Below are 15,014 nucleotides of genomic sequence, written 5' to 3' on the forward strand. Positions count from 1 at the left end.
GTGGGGGAAATGGGGCATTCCAACTTACTCGGACTCCCCTCATCGAACAGGGAGTACAGGGTTATGGGGAGCGGGCAGGGAAGTGGAGCTGAGTCCATGATCAGATCAGCCATGATCTTATTGAATGGCGGAGCAGGCTCAGGGGGCCAAATGGCCTACTCCTGCTCCTATTTCTTATGATCTTATGTTATGTTCTTAACAACTGTGCTGTGAGATGTTTATATCAGCCGTTGGCTGGGCTGAATAGGCAGGGCCTCCGACATAAATTCAATGAGAAGGGAACCAATGCTGTGATCTTAGTCACGTAACTTCAATGTTGGGTATAAAGCTGTGTAGGAGATAAGGCCACCTTCACTCCAAAGGAGAGTTATCTTCATGTTAATAGTTTTCCAACCTTTTTTCATTTACTTGGAATCTAGGCTGACCCTCCAGTGCGGTACTGAGGGAGCGCTGCACTGTCGGAGATGCCACCTTTCGGATGAGACGTTAAACCTCTCTCAGGTGGATGTAAAAGATTCCAGGGGACGTTTCGAAAAAGAGCTGGGGTGTTCTCCCCAGTGTCCTGGCCTGAAGGAACCGTAGCCAAGACCATATTTAACTTCACTCCCTGCCCGTTGCTTCCTTCTGCAGGAAGATATCAATGTACTAGTCAGGTGGGCGGAATATTGGCAAATGGAATTCAATCCGGAGAAGTGTGAGGTAATGCATTTGAGGAGGTCTGACAAGGCAAGGGAATACACCTTAAATAGTACAACACTGAGAAGAAACAAAGGGACCTTGGAGTGCTGGTCCACAGATCCCTGAAGGTAACAGGCCAGGTTGATAAAGTGGTTAAGAAGTCATATGGAATACTTGCCGTTATTGGTAAAGGCATGGAATACAAGAGCAAGGAGGTTATGCTTGAACTGGATAAAACACTAGTTAGGCCGCAGCTGGAGTACTGCGTGCAGTTCTGGTCACCACATTACAGGAAAGATGTGATTGCACTGGAAAGGGTGCAGAGGAGATTTACAAGAATGTTGCCTGGACTGGAGAATTTTGGCTATGAGGAAAGATTGGAGATGCTGGGTCTGTTTTCTTTGGAACAGAGGAGGCTGAGGGGAGACCTGATTGTGGTGTATAAAATTATGAGGGGCCTTGATAGAGTGGATAGGAAGGACCTGTTTCCCTTGGCAGAGGGGGCAACAACCAGGGGGCATAGATTTAATGTAATTGGGGGGAGGTATAGAGGAGATATGAGGGGAAATTTCTTTACCCAGAGGGTGGAGGGAGTCTGGAACTTACTGCCTGAAAGGGTGGGAGAGGCAGAAAGCCTCACCACATTTTAAAAGTACTTGGATATGCACTTGAAGTGCCGTAACCTACAGGGCTACGGACCAAGAGCTGGAAAGTGGGATTAGGCTGGATAGCTCTTGGTCGGCCAGCACAGATACGGTGAGCCGAAATGGCCTCCTTCTGTGCTGTAAATTTCTATGATTCCTCTGATTCCATCTGCAGTGCCTTACCCCGGGGCTGAGGGATTCTACCGCCCAGGTGCAGCTGTGAGGAGCCATGATCCTTTGCGGCTGCTGGTATAACTGGCGTCAACTATCGTCTGATTATGTTTCTGGGAAGCGCATTGGGACGTCTTTCTACCTTAAAGGCGCTATATAAATGCAAGTTGTGGACGTTCTGAATAGTCGCATCCTGAAGTCAACTGTTGTTCTAAATTGGGAGCAATAGGAAACGACTGGCTTTCTTTCTCTTTTGTTACATTTTTCTAAGATTGCTTCGATCAGTCATAAAGTGACATCCGGAATGTAACGGACTGAGAATTTTCATTATATATTCGATAGACGGACAGGTGGGTCGAGACATAGACAGGTAAATAGACACACAGATAGAAAGAAAGACTTGCATTTATATAGCGCCTTTTATGACCACCGGATGTCTCAAAGTGCTTTACAGCCAACAAAGTACTTTTGGAGTGTAGTTACTGCTGTAATGTGGGAAACGTGGCAGACAATTTATGCACAACAAGCTCCCACAAACAGCAACGTGATAATGACCAGATAATCTGTTTTTGTTATGTTGATTGAGGGATAAATATTGGTCAGGATACCGGGGATAACTCCCTTGCTCTTCTTCAAAATAATGCTGTGGGATCTTTTACGTCCACTTGAGAGAGCAGATGGGGCCTCGGTTTAATGTCTAACAGTGCAGCACTCGCTCAGCACTGCACTGGAGTGTCACTGCCTATATTTGTTTGTGCTCAAGTCCCTGGAGTGAGACTTGAACCCACAACCTTCTGACTCAGAGGCAAGGGTGCAACTCACTGAGCCACAGAAGGATAAGCAGAAAGATAAATAGACTCATTGACAGAGATGATAAACTTTGAGAGTTGCTGCACGTCTGAGAACCACCAAATGGGAGATGCCTGTGGCCTTTCAGGAAAAGTTCAGCTCTCTGACACACTCACTCACACACACACTTTCTTTCCCAACAGGAATGTGAGTTCATACAACTATAAACTGTGGAATCATTTTCTAACTCTACAGATATTGTGTTCAAACAAATCCATAAAATTGTGAACTGCCACATCAATTTTCAATTACATAATCAGTAAAAAATTCATTTTTATTGAGGTCTCGTAAGATCAATGGCCCGGGGCTGGGGGGGTGTGGGGGAGTGGGGAATTCCCACGGTGCAAACCCTTCAGAATCACTTCTTATAGTGACTGTAAAATCAGGGCAAGTCTCCAATACATGACCACGGAAAAATATTCATCACAAGTTTCAAATCCCACATCTTTGTTTTTTTTTTGCCTTGTTCAAATGTCTTCCTTGCCCAGAGTGCCGACGCCGGTGACCTCCAAGTTGACCTCAGTGAGAGCAAGCAGCCAACCTAGATCTGGTCACCACATATCACTCCGAGCTGGTTCTCTGCTTTCTCGCCAGGCTTCTCTGACCCCTGGAGGCCAAGTAGCAGAGATCTACGTTTTCAATTTACACCACCTAAATGATTTATCAGGCCTAAAAAGCCCTCCTCGCTGCAAAGACAGCAGCCTGGTGCGAGGGAGGAGATGGCAACTCGAGCTTCTCAGCCTGCCCGAGCTCCCCGGCACACAGCCCAATCGATGGTCTCTGCAGCTCGGCTGCTGGGCTCGAGTTTCCAGCTGCAAAAACTAGGACAGGGACCTTATGAAATCCATCCTCAGGCCCTGGCACTCTGCCCAACACCAAGAACCTAACACCACAATCTAGCCGTAGCCTTGGATCAAGCCTGGCTCTTTTTGTCTTCTGGCTTTTCTCTGACAGTTAAACACCCTTCTGATACCAGTCTGGTTTCTTTCTTGCAAGACAAAAAAAAACAAGCAATATTTGTTTTTTTCCCCCCCTCCCGACACAAAGTTTGCGAATGATTAGGATTTTCCCCTTTCCTCCGCTGGTATTTCCCGCCCCAGCACGTCGATTTCAGAGCCCTTATCCTCCTTTTCAGATCCCTCCACATTCCAGCCCCAACCTTATCTCAGCCATTTTCTCCAGCTGGATGTCCTGACCGCTCCTTACGCCACGCCACTGAAGGGCAATCTTCCATTCCTGCCCCGTGGCACTCTTTGCCCGTCATCCATCTTTCCATCTCTTCCTTCGTTCAAAAAGCCTCTTCAAAAACCTCTCTTATGGTTCCATTCCTCCCTCCTCCCTCACAACCTTTCAAGCCCGTCTCTGCCCTTGCCTCAGCTCATCCGCTGCTGAAGCCCTCATCCATGTCTTTGCTGCCTCTAGACATGACTATTCTAACGCTTTCCTGGCTGGCCTCCCACATTCTACCCTACATAAACTAGAGGTGATCCAAAACTCAGCTGCCCATGTCCTAACTTGCACTAAGTTCCACTCACCCATCACCCCTGTGCTCGCTGACCTACATTGGCTTCCGGTTAAGCAACGTCTTGATTTCAAAATGTTCATTTTTATTTTCAAATCCCTCCGTGGCCTCGCCCCTCCCTATCTCTGTAATCTCCTCCAACCCCTCAACCCCTCCGAGATGTCTGCGTTCCTTTAATTCTGCCCTTTTGAGCATCCCTGATTATAATCGCTCAACCATTGGTGGCCGTGCCTCCTGTTGCCTGGGCCCCAAGCTCTGGAACTCCCTCCCTAAACCTCTCCGCCTCTCTACCTCTCTTTCCTCCTTCAAGACACTCCTTAAATCATACCTTTCTGACCAGGATCACCTGCGCTAATTTCTACTTATGCGGCTCAGTGTCAAATTTTTAATCTCATAATACTCCTGTACAGAGCCTTGGGATGTTTCACTATGTTAATGGTGCTTTATAAATACAAGTTGTTGTTGTTGTATCGCAGTATCCTCCTCACCAGCCGCTTTGGAAGACTCTCAGAGATGTTCAGGAATGGCTGTTGTGTAGTCTTGGTGAACGAGCATCGTGCAACAGAGCTACACTGCAAATCAATAGCACACCTTCAAATGCATGGCTGTATTCAGATCAGCAAAAAAAAAGTGAACTTACATAATTATATTCTGGCAAAAACAAATAAAATAATAACTGGCTTAAACTGCTTTGAAAAGAGAGAGTGCTGGGCTTAGCGGGAGCAAGACGGGGGGGGCGGCACTGCACGATAATAGATCCTGCAATCATTCCATGGGCCAGGATTGGATTTGAGGACATGTGAAAGTAAGGAAAGAGAAAAAAAAAATCATCAAACTCATTCCTTCCACAAATCAGGACAGGTTCAGTTTCCCTCACTCCATCTCGTCTCCGCAGCTAAACCAACTCCACCTTACATCCTATAATATCCATCCTGGACATGATCAGGAACCATCGTGTTCCACACGGCATCCAATCTTCCCTCTCCGTGTTTGGATCTCTGCCCTGTCCCAACCAGATAGTCATCCAGCCCTTTACTAGAAGATGTTAATGGATGTAGGATTAACTACTTACAAATAGCATGGTATTTAGTCAGACTGCGTGACTAACAGGAATATAAGGTCTTGGCTGTTGGTCCATAGCCAATTGATGCCATGCAACTGAGCAATCGCTCGTGGATCATCTGATTGGCTCACTTGGAGTTGCGTTTAGAGTATTCTTTTATAATTTTATGTACAGATATTAAGTGTATTTTATGTTGTCTCTTTCGGCCTCCAGCGTAGCCAAGTAAGCGGCCTGCTCCCGGTCTCCTGCTCAACAGGAGACGATGGGAGAGTAGCCACAAGGTGGCTCGTTCCCTGGTTTATCCCACTCTCCATATGCTGGGGAAGTGGATTGGGCTTTCCTGGGCCAAGGGCAAAACCAGGAACTGTCTGTGTGGCAAATCACTGCTGATAAACTATCCCTCCCACTCCCAGCACGCAGAATTTCTTATGGGCCCATTCTGTGAAGCTGTTGTTTCATGGCTGGAGTTGGTCCAGAGATAGCGCTGTTTAAAGTTACCCAAACTGCCAGTTTCGATGACTGGAATAGTGATGTTTCACTGATAAATCTGCTCTCCACCTCTGGCGTTTGTAATCAGAGAACTTCTTGGCTCCCCTCAATCAAAATTCATTAAGGATTCACATCGGAGCCACTCAGATCGAGGCAATCTGATCGGATCAGGATCGTACTTTCAGTCAGGGCCGAGAAAGATAAAAGGAGCTGTTAGCAAGGCCTCCGTCATTCCAGGGATAACAATTGAACAACACTAGTCTGGCCTCTTTCAGGCTTCATTACCGTGGAAACAACTCCCCCTTGGCTGGGCAGAAGCTGCAAATTTGGGATAGCAGGGAGGGCAAGAAAGTTGTTGCACATGCACAGGACTTCCTACTTCATTCAGGTGCGAGCGTAACAGAGACCGAAGGTCAACGACGAGGGCCATTTTGATGGTGGCAACTCAGAGATAATACTTCATTTGCACTGCCAAAATAAGGTCATACTCTCTCTCCAAGTACAGCCTCTGGAAATAACTCAAAGGTCATATGCCATATATCTACTCTCAATGAACCTCAGTGCCCCCTGGGCCAAGGGGGGGCGGGGGGGGGGGGCTGAGGGAAATCAGCCTGTGTTCTTGTTCTTTGTGAGAATAAATGGTCGCTGGGTTTAGTCCCAGTCTGTTCCTGCCAGTTTGGGAGTGGAGTTCGAAGGCGATTCATAGAAGAAAGCGGGAGGGGGTGAATTTTGAATTGGTTGCCTGGGTTCTAATGTGAGGGAGCGGATTTCCCGATCCTTGTCGAACTCGACCGATCTTTATCCCACTGAAATCAATTAGATGAAATTCAGACAGGTTTTCGAATAGGCGGGAGATCCACTCTGCCTCATTACTGCCCAGGCAGCCAAGTTCAAAAGGACCGACTTCAAAATTAATCTAAATAAACTACACATCAATCACTGCCTTCCCTCAGCAGATATACTCTGCTGTTTCGGCATCACTGGCTGCTTTGTACCGAGTGCAGGAAGCACGTTCCTTAGTCTGCAAACACCGACTGAAAATGTTCCAAACGGCCCTTCCGAAAGTGAACCTGAACAACACGGCAACAATGCAAGAGGTGAAGGAAGTTTGGGTCTGTACTCACGCGTTATGGAGCACACACCAGCCACAGTGAGGGTCTCCGGAGCCCAGGCAATCAGTGCACGTCTTGTACTGTCCGCATGCCTCCACAGGCACTCTGGTCAGCTGGAAGAGAAGAAGGGAGGCAGAATTTAGTACAGTGCCATCGGGGTCATCATGCTCTTGTAAAGCGAGAAATCAGCAGCCCCGAGGCCCATAGTACACAACATCAAACTGAGTTGTGATGTGATATATGATTAGTGTATGATATATGATATTTGGCTTGTGATGTATGATTTGTGATACCTGGTTTACAATATGTGATTTATGATACGTCATATATGGTTTGTGATCCATGGTTTATGATGTATGACTTGTGACATATGGTTTGTGACGTATGGTTTGTGATATGCGGTTTGTGACATACGGTTTGCAATATGTGATTTATGATACATCATATATGGTTTGTGATCCATGGTTTGTGATCCATGGTTTGTGATCCATGGTTTGTGACGTGCGGTTTGTGACGTGCGGTTTGTGATATATGATTTATGACACATCATATATGGTTTGTAATATGTTGGATTAACAGCATTTAGCATAAATCTGATTAAAATAAAGAAAGAAAATGCTGGAAATCCGCAGCTGAGAAAAGGCAGGTTAACGTTCCAGGTGCAAACCTTTCCTCAGAACTGCAGTAATTCACTGAAAGATGTCGGCCAGAAACGTCAAGTTCTCATTTCTCTTTCTGGATCCTGTGTAATTCCAGCACTTACTTCACATTTCCAGCATCAACGCCTTGTCTCTCTTTTCATCATTGCTCCCAGTTTATTGCACCTTTACTGTGACCACCTGGCCGCTAATCTCCATCCCTCGCTGGGTTTTACAGAACCTGCAATCTATATGGAGCTATGGCACTTACGACTTTCACAGCTTTTTACCCAAGTTTATTTTCCCCTTAACGAGGCGCGCGTGGATGATTAGAACCCTTTCTTTCGCGCATCATCATCCAGTGTCGAGCATTCGCAAGTGAGGTACAGCAGGTAAAGCTCCCTGAATTCTTGCCCCAATAACGTGCTCACACCTGAACCTCTCTTCAATGTTTCACACCTGCCATCCTTGACACTTCTCTGAGTGAGTGCGCCAATTTATGTCAAAATAGAGACAGTACATATTTTTTTGCTGTGGAACAACTAGGAATTCGTGTCAGACTCAGTCTCACTTCACATACATTTCTTCCAGGCACTGTGCTCCATCACTATCCATTCAATTCAAACCATGATCCCACTGGTGAGAGAGCAGTGTAATCACCCTATCACAAATTATATATCACATCGCAAATCGTATCTCCCAAATCACAAACTAAGTATCACAAACCACATCTCGTAATGTCTGCTCTCTATCTGTAGCTATGATTCTTGCACCTTTCATAGTTTATTTTGTGAGTCTTATTTTCCTTTAACTAGGCAAGAGGTGAATAGATCATTTTTCATTTCACTGTCAGCGGCAAGCATCTCAATTCAGGTTCGATGTGCCAACCAGTCCACTATTTTTTTTTGATATATGTCTTCGCTGTCATGGCTTGAGACACACACACAGTGACACTCTCTCCCGTCTCCCAGCTCCCTCATGGGCTGCACACACCTCCATCATTCTTCTGTGAAGCGCGTAAAGGTTACTCTTGGCTGCTTCAGACTATTGCTTCATTTTTAGTGTCCGCTACGTTATTGTAAATACGTTCTTAAAGGGATCGAAGACACAAGTTGTGGGCAGCTGAATCCAGTTCCAGGACACTGAGCACATAATCTCGGCCGACACTTCAGTGCAGTACTGAGGCACTGCTGCGCTGTCGAGGGTGCCGTCTTCCGGATGAAAAGAAAGGAAAGAAATACTTGCAATTATGTAGCGCCTTTCACAACCTCAGGACGTCCCAAAGCACTTTACAGCCAATGAAGTAATTTAGAAGTGTAGTCACTGTTGTAAAGTAGAAAACGCGGCGGCCAATTTGCACACAGCAAGCTCCCACAAACAGCAATGTGAAAATGACCAAATGATCTGTTTTAGTGATGTTGATTAAGGGATAATCATTGGCCAGGTCACCAAATCTAACTCCCATGCTCTTCAAAATAGTGCCATGGGATCTTTTACGTCCACCTGAGAAGACAGGCGGGCCATCGGTTTAACGTCTGATCCGAAAGACATTAAGCCGAGTTCAGGTGGATGTAAAAGATTGCACAGCACGAGTCCGAGAAGAGGAGAGTTCGGCCGGTGTCCTGGCCAACATTCAACCCTCAACCAACATCACCACAAGGAAATAGGTTAACTGCTGACTTATCGAATTTGCTGTTTGGAGGGGAGTGGGGGGGAACACTTTGGGGCATTCAAAGACATGTATAAAACGGGAGGGGGGGGGAAAAAAAAAAAAAGAGAGGAAATCTCTGGCCGTGAATTTAACCCGAATAGTTTCGATACACAGTCTGCACATACCAGGGAGAGAGAATGAACATAAATCAGCAAAAAAACAATCCTTCATAAGCAAAATGAGGATCAATACTCAATGCCGTGAAAGCCAATTGTTTTATTCAGCCTCTCTGTGTTTTTAGGCGCAGACACAATCCATTATTGAAGATGTCAGCCGAATCATGGCAGAGTCAGCACTGGGTGTACAGAAGCTATCGCGCAGAATGTTCTGGAAAGGTTGGATGGGACAGCACTCACTCTCCCCCTCCCCCCCCCCCCCCGCCCACCCCCCACCACGACCTCCTCCCGCCCTTGTCATTTACAGTGTTCAATAGCTTTTCATTTTAGAAAAGTGCAAAAGCCAAGAAAGAGGAAGGGAAAAAAAATCAATTTTGAGAACAGCCATATGAAAAATCTCCGAGGCTGGATTTCCCGCAGGGAGATTTGTTCCACAGCAAACACCGAGGTTTGCGACTTTACAGCAATGATTACCACAGAAAAAAAACCTGTGAGCGAGCAATACTTTCGACTGAATACAGCCATTCATCTGACAGGAACACTTCTCCGACACGGTTAGGACTGAGGCTACCTTTAACTCCGGCTGTACTGACCGATTCAGAGCAAGGGTTTGCCAACTCGGGTTGGGTGCGTTCCTGGAGGTTGTCACACATGACCTCCCATCCCCAACCTGCCCCCACCATTGCTCCGTCCGCCTGTCGCACCGCCTTGCTGTGCCAACTGGAAAGCAAGCAGACTCTTCGTCACCCAATTGGATGCTCCCTGACTGTTGGTCCAGCATCCATCTCTCCCTTCTCCAAGACCGTTATAACTAATACATAAAAAGTGTTCAAAGAAAATGAAAAAGGACATTTGATTTTTCCCCCCGGTGATGCTCCCAGCGGCATCCAGGAAATCAATCTTTAATTCCTGGAGGCTGCAGGTCAATCCGGAAGGGTTGGTATGCAACCCACAAGACCTAATGAACATCGCCAGAGACTTTTGTAATAATTGCTTTTAAAAACATGGCAATTGTTGAGGGTCTCATCCGATGGTTTAATGGCCCTGAATTGGTCATACCCGACAGGAAAGTCCCAGGCTTCAACCCCGGCCTGCTCTCAGCTGAGTCACGAGAAACATAGAAACATAGAAAATAGGTGCAGGGGTAGGCCATGCGGCCTTTCGAGCCTGCACCACCATTCAATATGATCATGGCTGATCATGCAACTTCAGTACCCTATTCCTGCTTTCTCTCCATACTCCTTGATCCCTTTAGCTGTAAGGACCACATCTAACTCCCTTTTGAATATAACTAACGAACTCAACAACTTTCTGTGGTAGAGAATTCCACAGGTTCACAATTTTCTGAGTGAAGAAATTTCTCCTTATCTCGGTCCTAAATGGCTTACCCCTTATCCTTAGCCTGTGACCCCTGGTTCTGGACTTCCCCAACATTGGGAACATTCTTCCTGCATCTAAGCTGTCCAATCTGTCAGAATTTTATATGTTTCTATGAGATCCCCTCTCATTCTTCTAAATTCCAGTGAATATAAGCCTAGTCGATCCAGTCTTTCTTCATCTGTCAGTCCTGCTATCCCGGGAATCAGTCTGGTGAACCTTCGCTGCACTCCCTCAATAGCAAGAATGTCCTTCCTCAGATTAGGAGACCAAAACTGTGCCCAATATTCAAGTTGTGGCCTCACCAAGGCCCTGTACAACTGCAGTAAGATCTCCCTTCTCCGATACTCAAATCCTCTCGTTATGAAGGCCAATATGCCATTTGCCTTCTTAACTGCCTGCTGTACCTGCATGCCAACTTTCAATGACTGATGTACCATAAAACCCAGGTCTCGTTGCACCTCCCCTTTTCCTAATCTGTCACCATTCAGATAATATTCCGCCTCCCTGTTTTTGCCACCAAAGTGGATAACCTCACATTTATCTACATTATTCTGCATCTGCCATGCATTTACCCACTCACCTAACCTGTCCAATTCACCCTGCAGCCTCTTAGCATCCTCCTCACAGATCACACTGCCACCCAGCTTGGTGTCATCTGCAAACCTGGAGATATTACATTCAATTCCTTTGTCTAAATCATTGATGTACATTGTAAATAGCTGGGGACTACTATTGACCACAGCGCCCTCTGTGTTAGGAAGAAGAGGGACACCAATCAGACGTGGGTCCTGCGCCTAAATGCTGTCCATCTGTTGGAAAGGGCATATGTGGATGATGGGTGAGGACAGGATCAGGCTCAGCTGCGATGACCTACCTCTCCCTCAGTCAAATAACCTGTTGATTGTAACTTTTTTGCAGGATCTTGCGGAGACAGCGTTGGTGGTATTTCTCCAGCAACTTGAGGTGTCTACTGTACATGGTCCATGTCTGTGAGCCATACAGGAGAGCGGGTATTATTACAGTCCTGTAGATCATGAGCTTGGTGGCAGATTTGAGGGCCTGATCTTCAAACACTCTTTTCCTCAGGCGGCCGAAGGCTGCACTGGAGGACTGGAGGTGGTGTTGACTCTCATCGTCAATGTCTGCCCTTGTTGATAAGAGGCTTCTGAGGTATGGGAAATGATCCACGTTGTCCAGGGTTGCGCCGTGGATCTTGCTGACTGAGGGGGCAGTGCTGTGCGGCGAGGACAGGCTGGTGGAGGACCTTTGTCTTATGGATGTTTAGTGTAAAGCCCATGCTTTCGTATGCCTCAGTGAATATGTTGACTATGACTTGGAGTTCCGCCTCTGAATGTGCGTAGACGCAGGCATCGTCCGCATATTGTAGCTCGACGACAGAAATTGGGTGGTCTTGGATCTGCAAATCCCCTGGGAGGACAGACGCGCCAACATTAGCGTCCTCGACTAGGCCAACATCCCCAGCATTGAAGCACTGACCACATTTGATCAGCTTCGCTGAGCAGGCCACATTGTTCGCATGCCTGACACGAGACTCTTGAAGCAAGCGCTCTACTTGGAACTCCTTTACGGCAAACGAGCTAAAGGAGGGCAAAGGAAACGTTTCAAGGACGCCCTCAAAGCCTCCTTGATGACGTGCAACATCCCCACCGACACCTGGGAGTCCCTGGCCAAAGACCGCCCTAAGTGGAGGAAGAGCATCTGGGAGGGCGCTGAGCGCCTCGAGTCTCATCGCCGAGAGCATGCAGAAAACAAGCGCAGGCAGCGGAAGGAGCGTGCGGCAAACCAGTCCCACCTACCCACCCCTTCCCTCAATGACTGTCTGCCCCATCTGTGACAGGGACTGTGGTTCTCGTATTGGACTGTTCAGCCACCGAAGAACTCATTTTTAGAGTGGAAGCAAGTCTTCCTCGACTCCGAGAGACTGCCTATGATGATTCTAACACAGGAATATCTATCGGGTGAGGTTCAACACCCATGGAAGCATCATTGGTGTTATTTCTCCAGCAACTTACGTGTCTACTGTACATGGTCCATGTCTCTGAGCCATACAGGAGGGCGGGTATTACTACAGCCCTGTAGACCATGAGCTTGGTGGTAGATTTGAGAGCCTGGTCTTCGAACACTCTTTTCCTCAGGTGGCCGAAGGCTGCACTGGTGCACTGGAGGTGGTGTTGAATCTCGTCGCCAATGTCTGCTCTTGCTGATAAGAGGCTCCCGAGGTATGGGAAATGGTCCACGTTGTCCAGGGCCGTGCCGTGAATCTTCATGACTGGGAGGGCAGTGCTGTGTGACGAGGACAGGCTGTTGGTGGACCTTTGTTTTATGGATGTTTAGCGTAAGGCTCATGCTTTCCTACGCTTCAGTAAATACGTCGACTATATCCTGGAGTTCAGCCTCTGAATGTGCGCAGACGCCGGCATCATCCGTACTGTAGCTCAATGACAGAGGTTGGGGCGGTCTTGGACCTGGCCTGCAGGCGGCGAAGGTTAAACAGCTTCCCACTGGTTCTGTAGTTTAGTTCCACTCCAGCGGGGTGTTTGTTGACTGTGAGGTGGAGCATGGCAGCGAGGAAGATTGAGAAGAGGGTTGGGGGCGATGACGCAGCCCTGTTTGACCCCGGTCCGGACGTGGATTGGGTCTGTAATGGATCCGTTGGTAAGGATCACGGCCTGCATGTCGTCGTGGACCAGGCAGAGGATGTTGCCGAACATTTGGGGACATCCGAAACGGAGGACGACGCTCCATGGACCCTCGTGGTTGACAGTGTCAAAGGCCTTTGTAAGGTCGAAGGCGGCCATGTATAAGGGCTGGCGCTGCTCGCTGCATTTTTCCAGCAGCTGTCGCGCTGCAAAGATCATGTCCGTTGTGCCCCCTAGGGGACGAAATCCACACTGTGACTCTGGGAAGAGCTCCTCGGCCACAGGGAGAAGACGGTTGAGGAGGACTCTAGCGACGACTTTCCCAGTGGCTGATAGCAGGGAGATTCCTCTGTGGTTGTCGCAGTTGGACTTGTCCCTTTTTTTAAAGATGGTCACGATCACTGCATCTCAGATCTCCCGACATGATCTCCCCCCTTCAGATGAGAGAGATGGGTCATGTATCCGTGCCAACAGTGCCTCTCCACCAATACTTAATGTCTCAACAGGGATTCCATCCGCTCCCGTAGCCTTGTTGCTCTTGAGCCGTCTTATGGCTTTTCCTACTTCGTGCAGCTTTGGGGTTTCACTGAGGTGGTGGTGGGCCGCATGCTGCGGGATGGGGTCGAGAACACTCGCGTCAAAGGCACAGTCTCGATTGAGGAGATCTTCGAAGTGCTCTGTCCAGCGGGCCTCGGTGTCCTTGATGAGTGTTTCCCCGTTCTTGGCCAGCAGTGGGGTGGGGGTTTGGACCGTAGGTGGCCTTGATAAGGGCAACATCCCCACCGACACCTGGGAGTCCCTGGCCCAAGACTGCCCGAAGTGGAGGAAGTGCATCCGGGAGGGCACTGAGCACCTCGAGTCTCATCGCCGAGAGCATGCAGAAACCATGCGCAGGCAGCGGATAGAACGTGCAGCAAACCTGTCCCACCCTCCCTTACCCTCAACGGCTGTCTGTCCCACCTGTGATAGGGACTGCGGCTCTCACATTGGACGGTTCAGCCACCAAAGGACTCATTCTAGGAGTGGAAGCAAGTCTTCCTCGATTCCGAGGGACTGCCTATGATGATGATGGTGATGACGATCTGTGCACAAATTGGCTGCCACGTTTTCTACAGTACAACAGTCAAAATTACTTCCTTGGCTGTAAAGCAATTTGGAACGTCCTGAGGATGTGAAAGGCGCTATGTAAAGGGAAGTCTTTTCTTTCTAAAAAAAAGTGTTGAAGTCACGAAGGGCAGCCTTGGGCTTAGCCATGACATTCCCCAGGAAGCCCCCGAAGCTCACACACAAACTATGAGCACATGGGCATGGTGCTGGAGAAGGACTGGCCCCTCTGGAACTTCACCCAGACAAGGAGTCAACACGGCCAGGATAGGTTGGAGCCGCAGGGGTAGCAATTGACAGAAAGAGAGAAAAAGAGAGAGAGGAAAGCTTAAAACAAAAACAGAAAGGAAATGTATTTCTTAGAAATCCTAAGAGTAAACGTTAGCTTTCACAACCTTTCATTATATTGTTATTAAGAGTACAGTCCCCTCCTCCCTTCCCCCACCGCAGCCTACCACCAGAGTTGTGATATTATCAGGCCAATCAAAACACTTGAATGTAGCGAGAGTCTCACAAGGCATCATAATCGTGGGGGATGGGCGGGATGGACCCGAGGGCCTTTTCCTGTCTGTTCGTGTATCTCCCACTCCATGGGTTCTGCTGGTAACTTCCTTCCTTTCTCTTCGTGGCTCAGTGGGTAACACACTCGTCTCGGGGTCAGAAGGTTGTGGGTTCAAGTCCCACTCCAGGGACTTCAGCACAAAAATCTGGGCTGACACTCCAGTGCTGTGCTGAGGGAGTAGTGCACTATCAGAGGTGCCGTCTTTCGGATGTGACGTCAAACCGAGGTCCCGTCTGCTCTCTCAGGTGGGCGTAAAAGATCCCATGGCACTATTTTGAAGAAAAGCAGGGGAGTTCTCCCCGGTGTCCTGGGCAA

At 48.0% G+C, this 15,014-nt stretch overlaps 1 protein-coding gene across 1 annotated transcript in view; it reads right to left on the bottom strand.

Annotated features, from left to right (window-relative positions):
- The window catches only part of plxna4 (plexin A4), a 647,412-nt gene that overhangs the window by 271,440 nt on the left and 360,958 nt on the right, over positions 1-15,014 (bottom strand). The window contains exon 5 of the mRNA XM_070897188.1: positions 6,541-6,641. Coding sequence (XP_070753289.1) covers positions 6,541-6,641 — 101 coding nt within the window. The remainder of the gene's footprint in view (positions 1-6,540; positions 6,642-15,014) is intronic.

This window comes from Pristiophorus japonicus, chromosome 13 (genome assembly GCF_044704955.1).
Source record: "Pristiophorus japonicus isolate sPriJap1 chromosome 13, sPriJap1.hap1, whole genome shotgun sequence".
In the NCBI taxonomy this organism is placed as follows: domain Eukaryota; kingdom Metazoa; phylum Chordata; class Chondrichthyes; family Pristiophoridae; genus Pristiophorus; species Pristiophorus japonicus.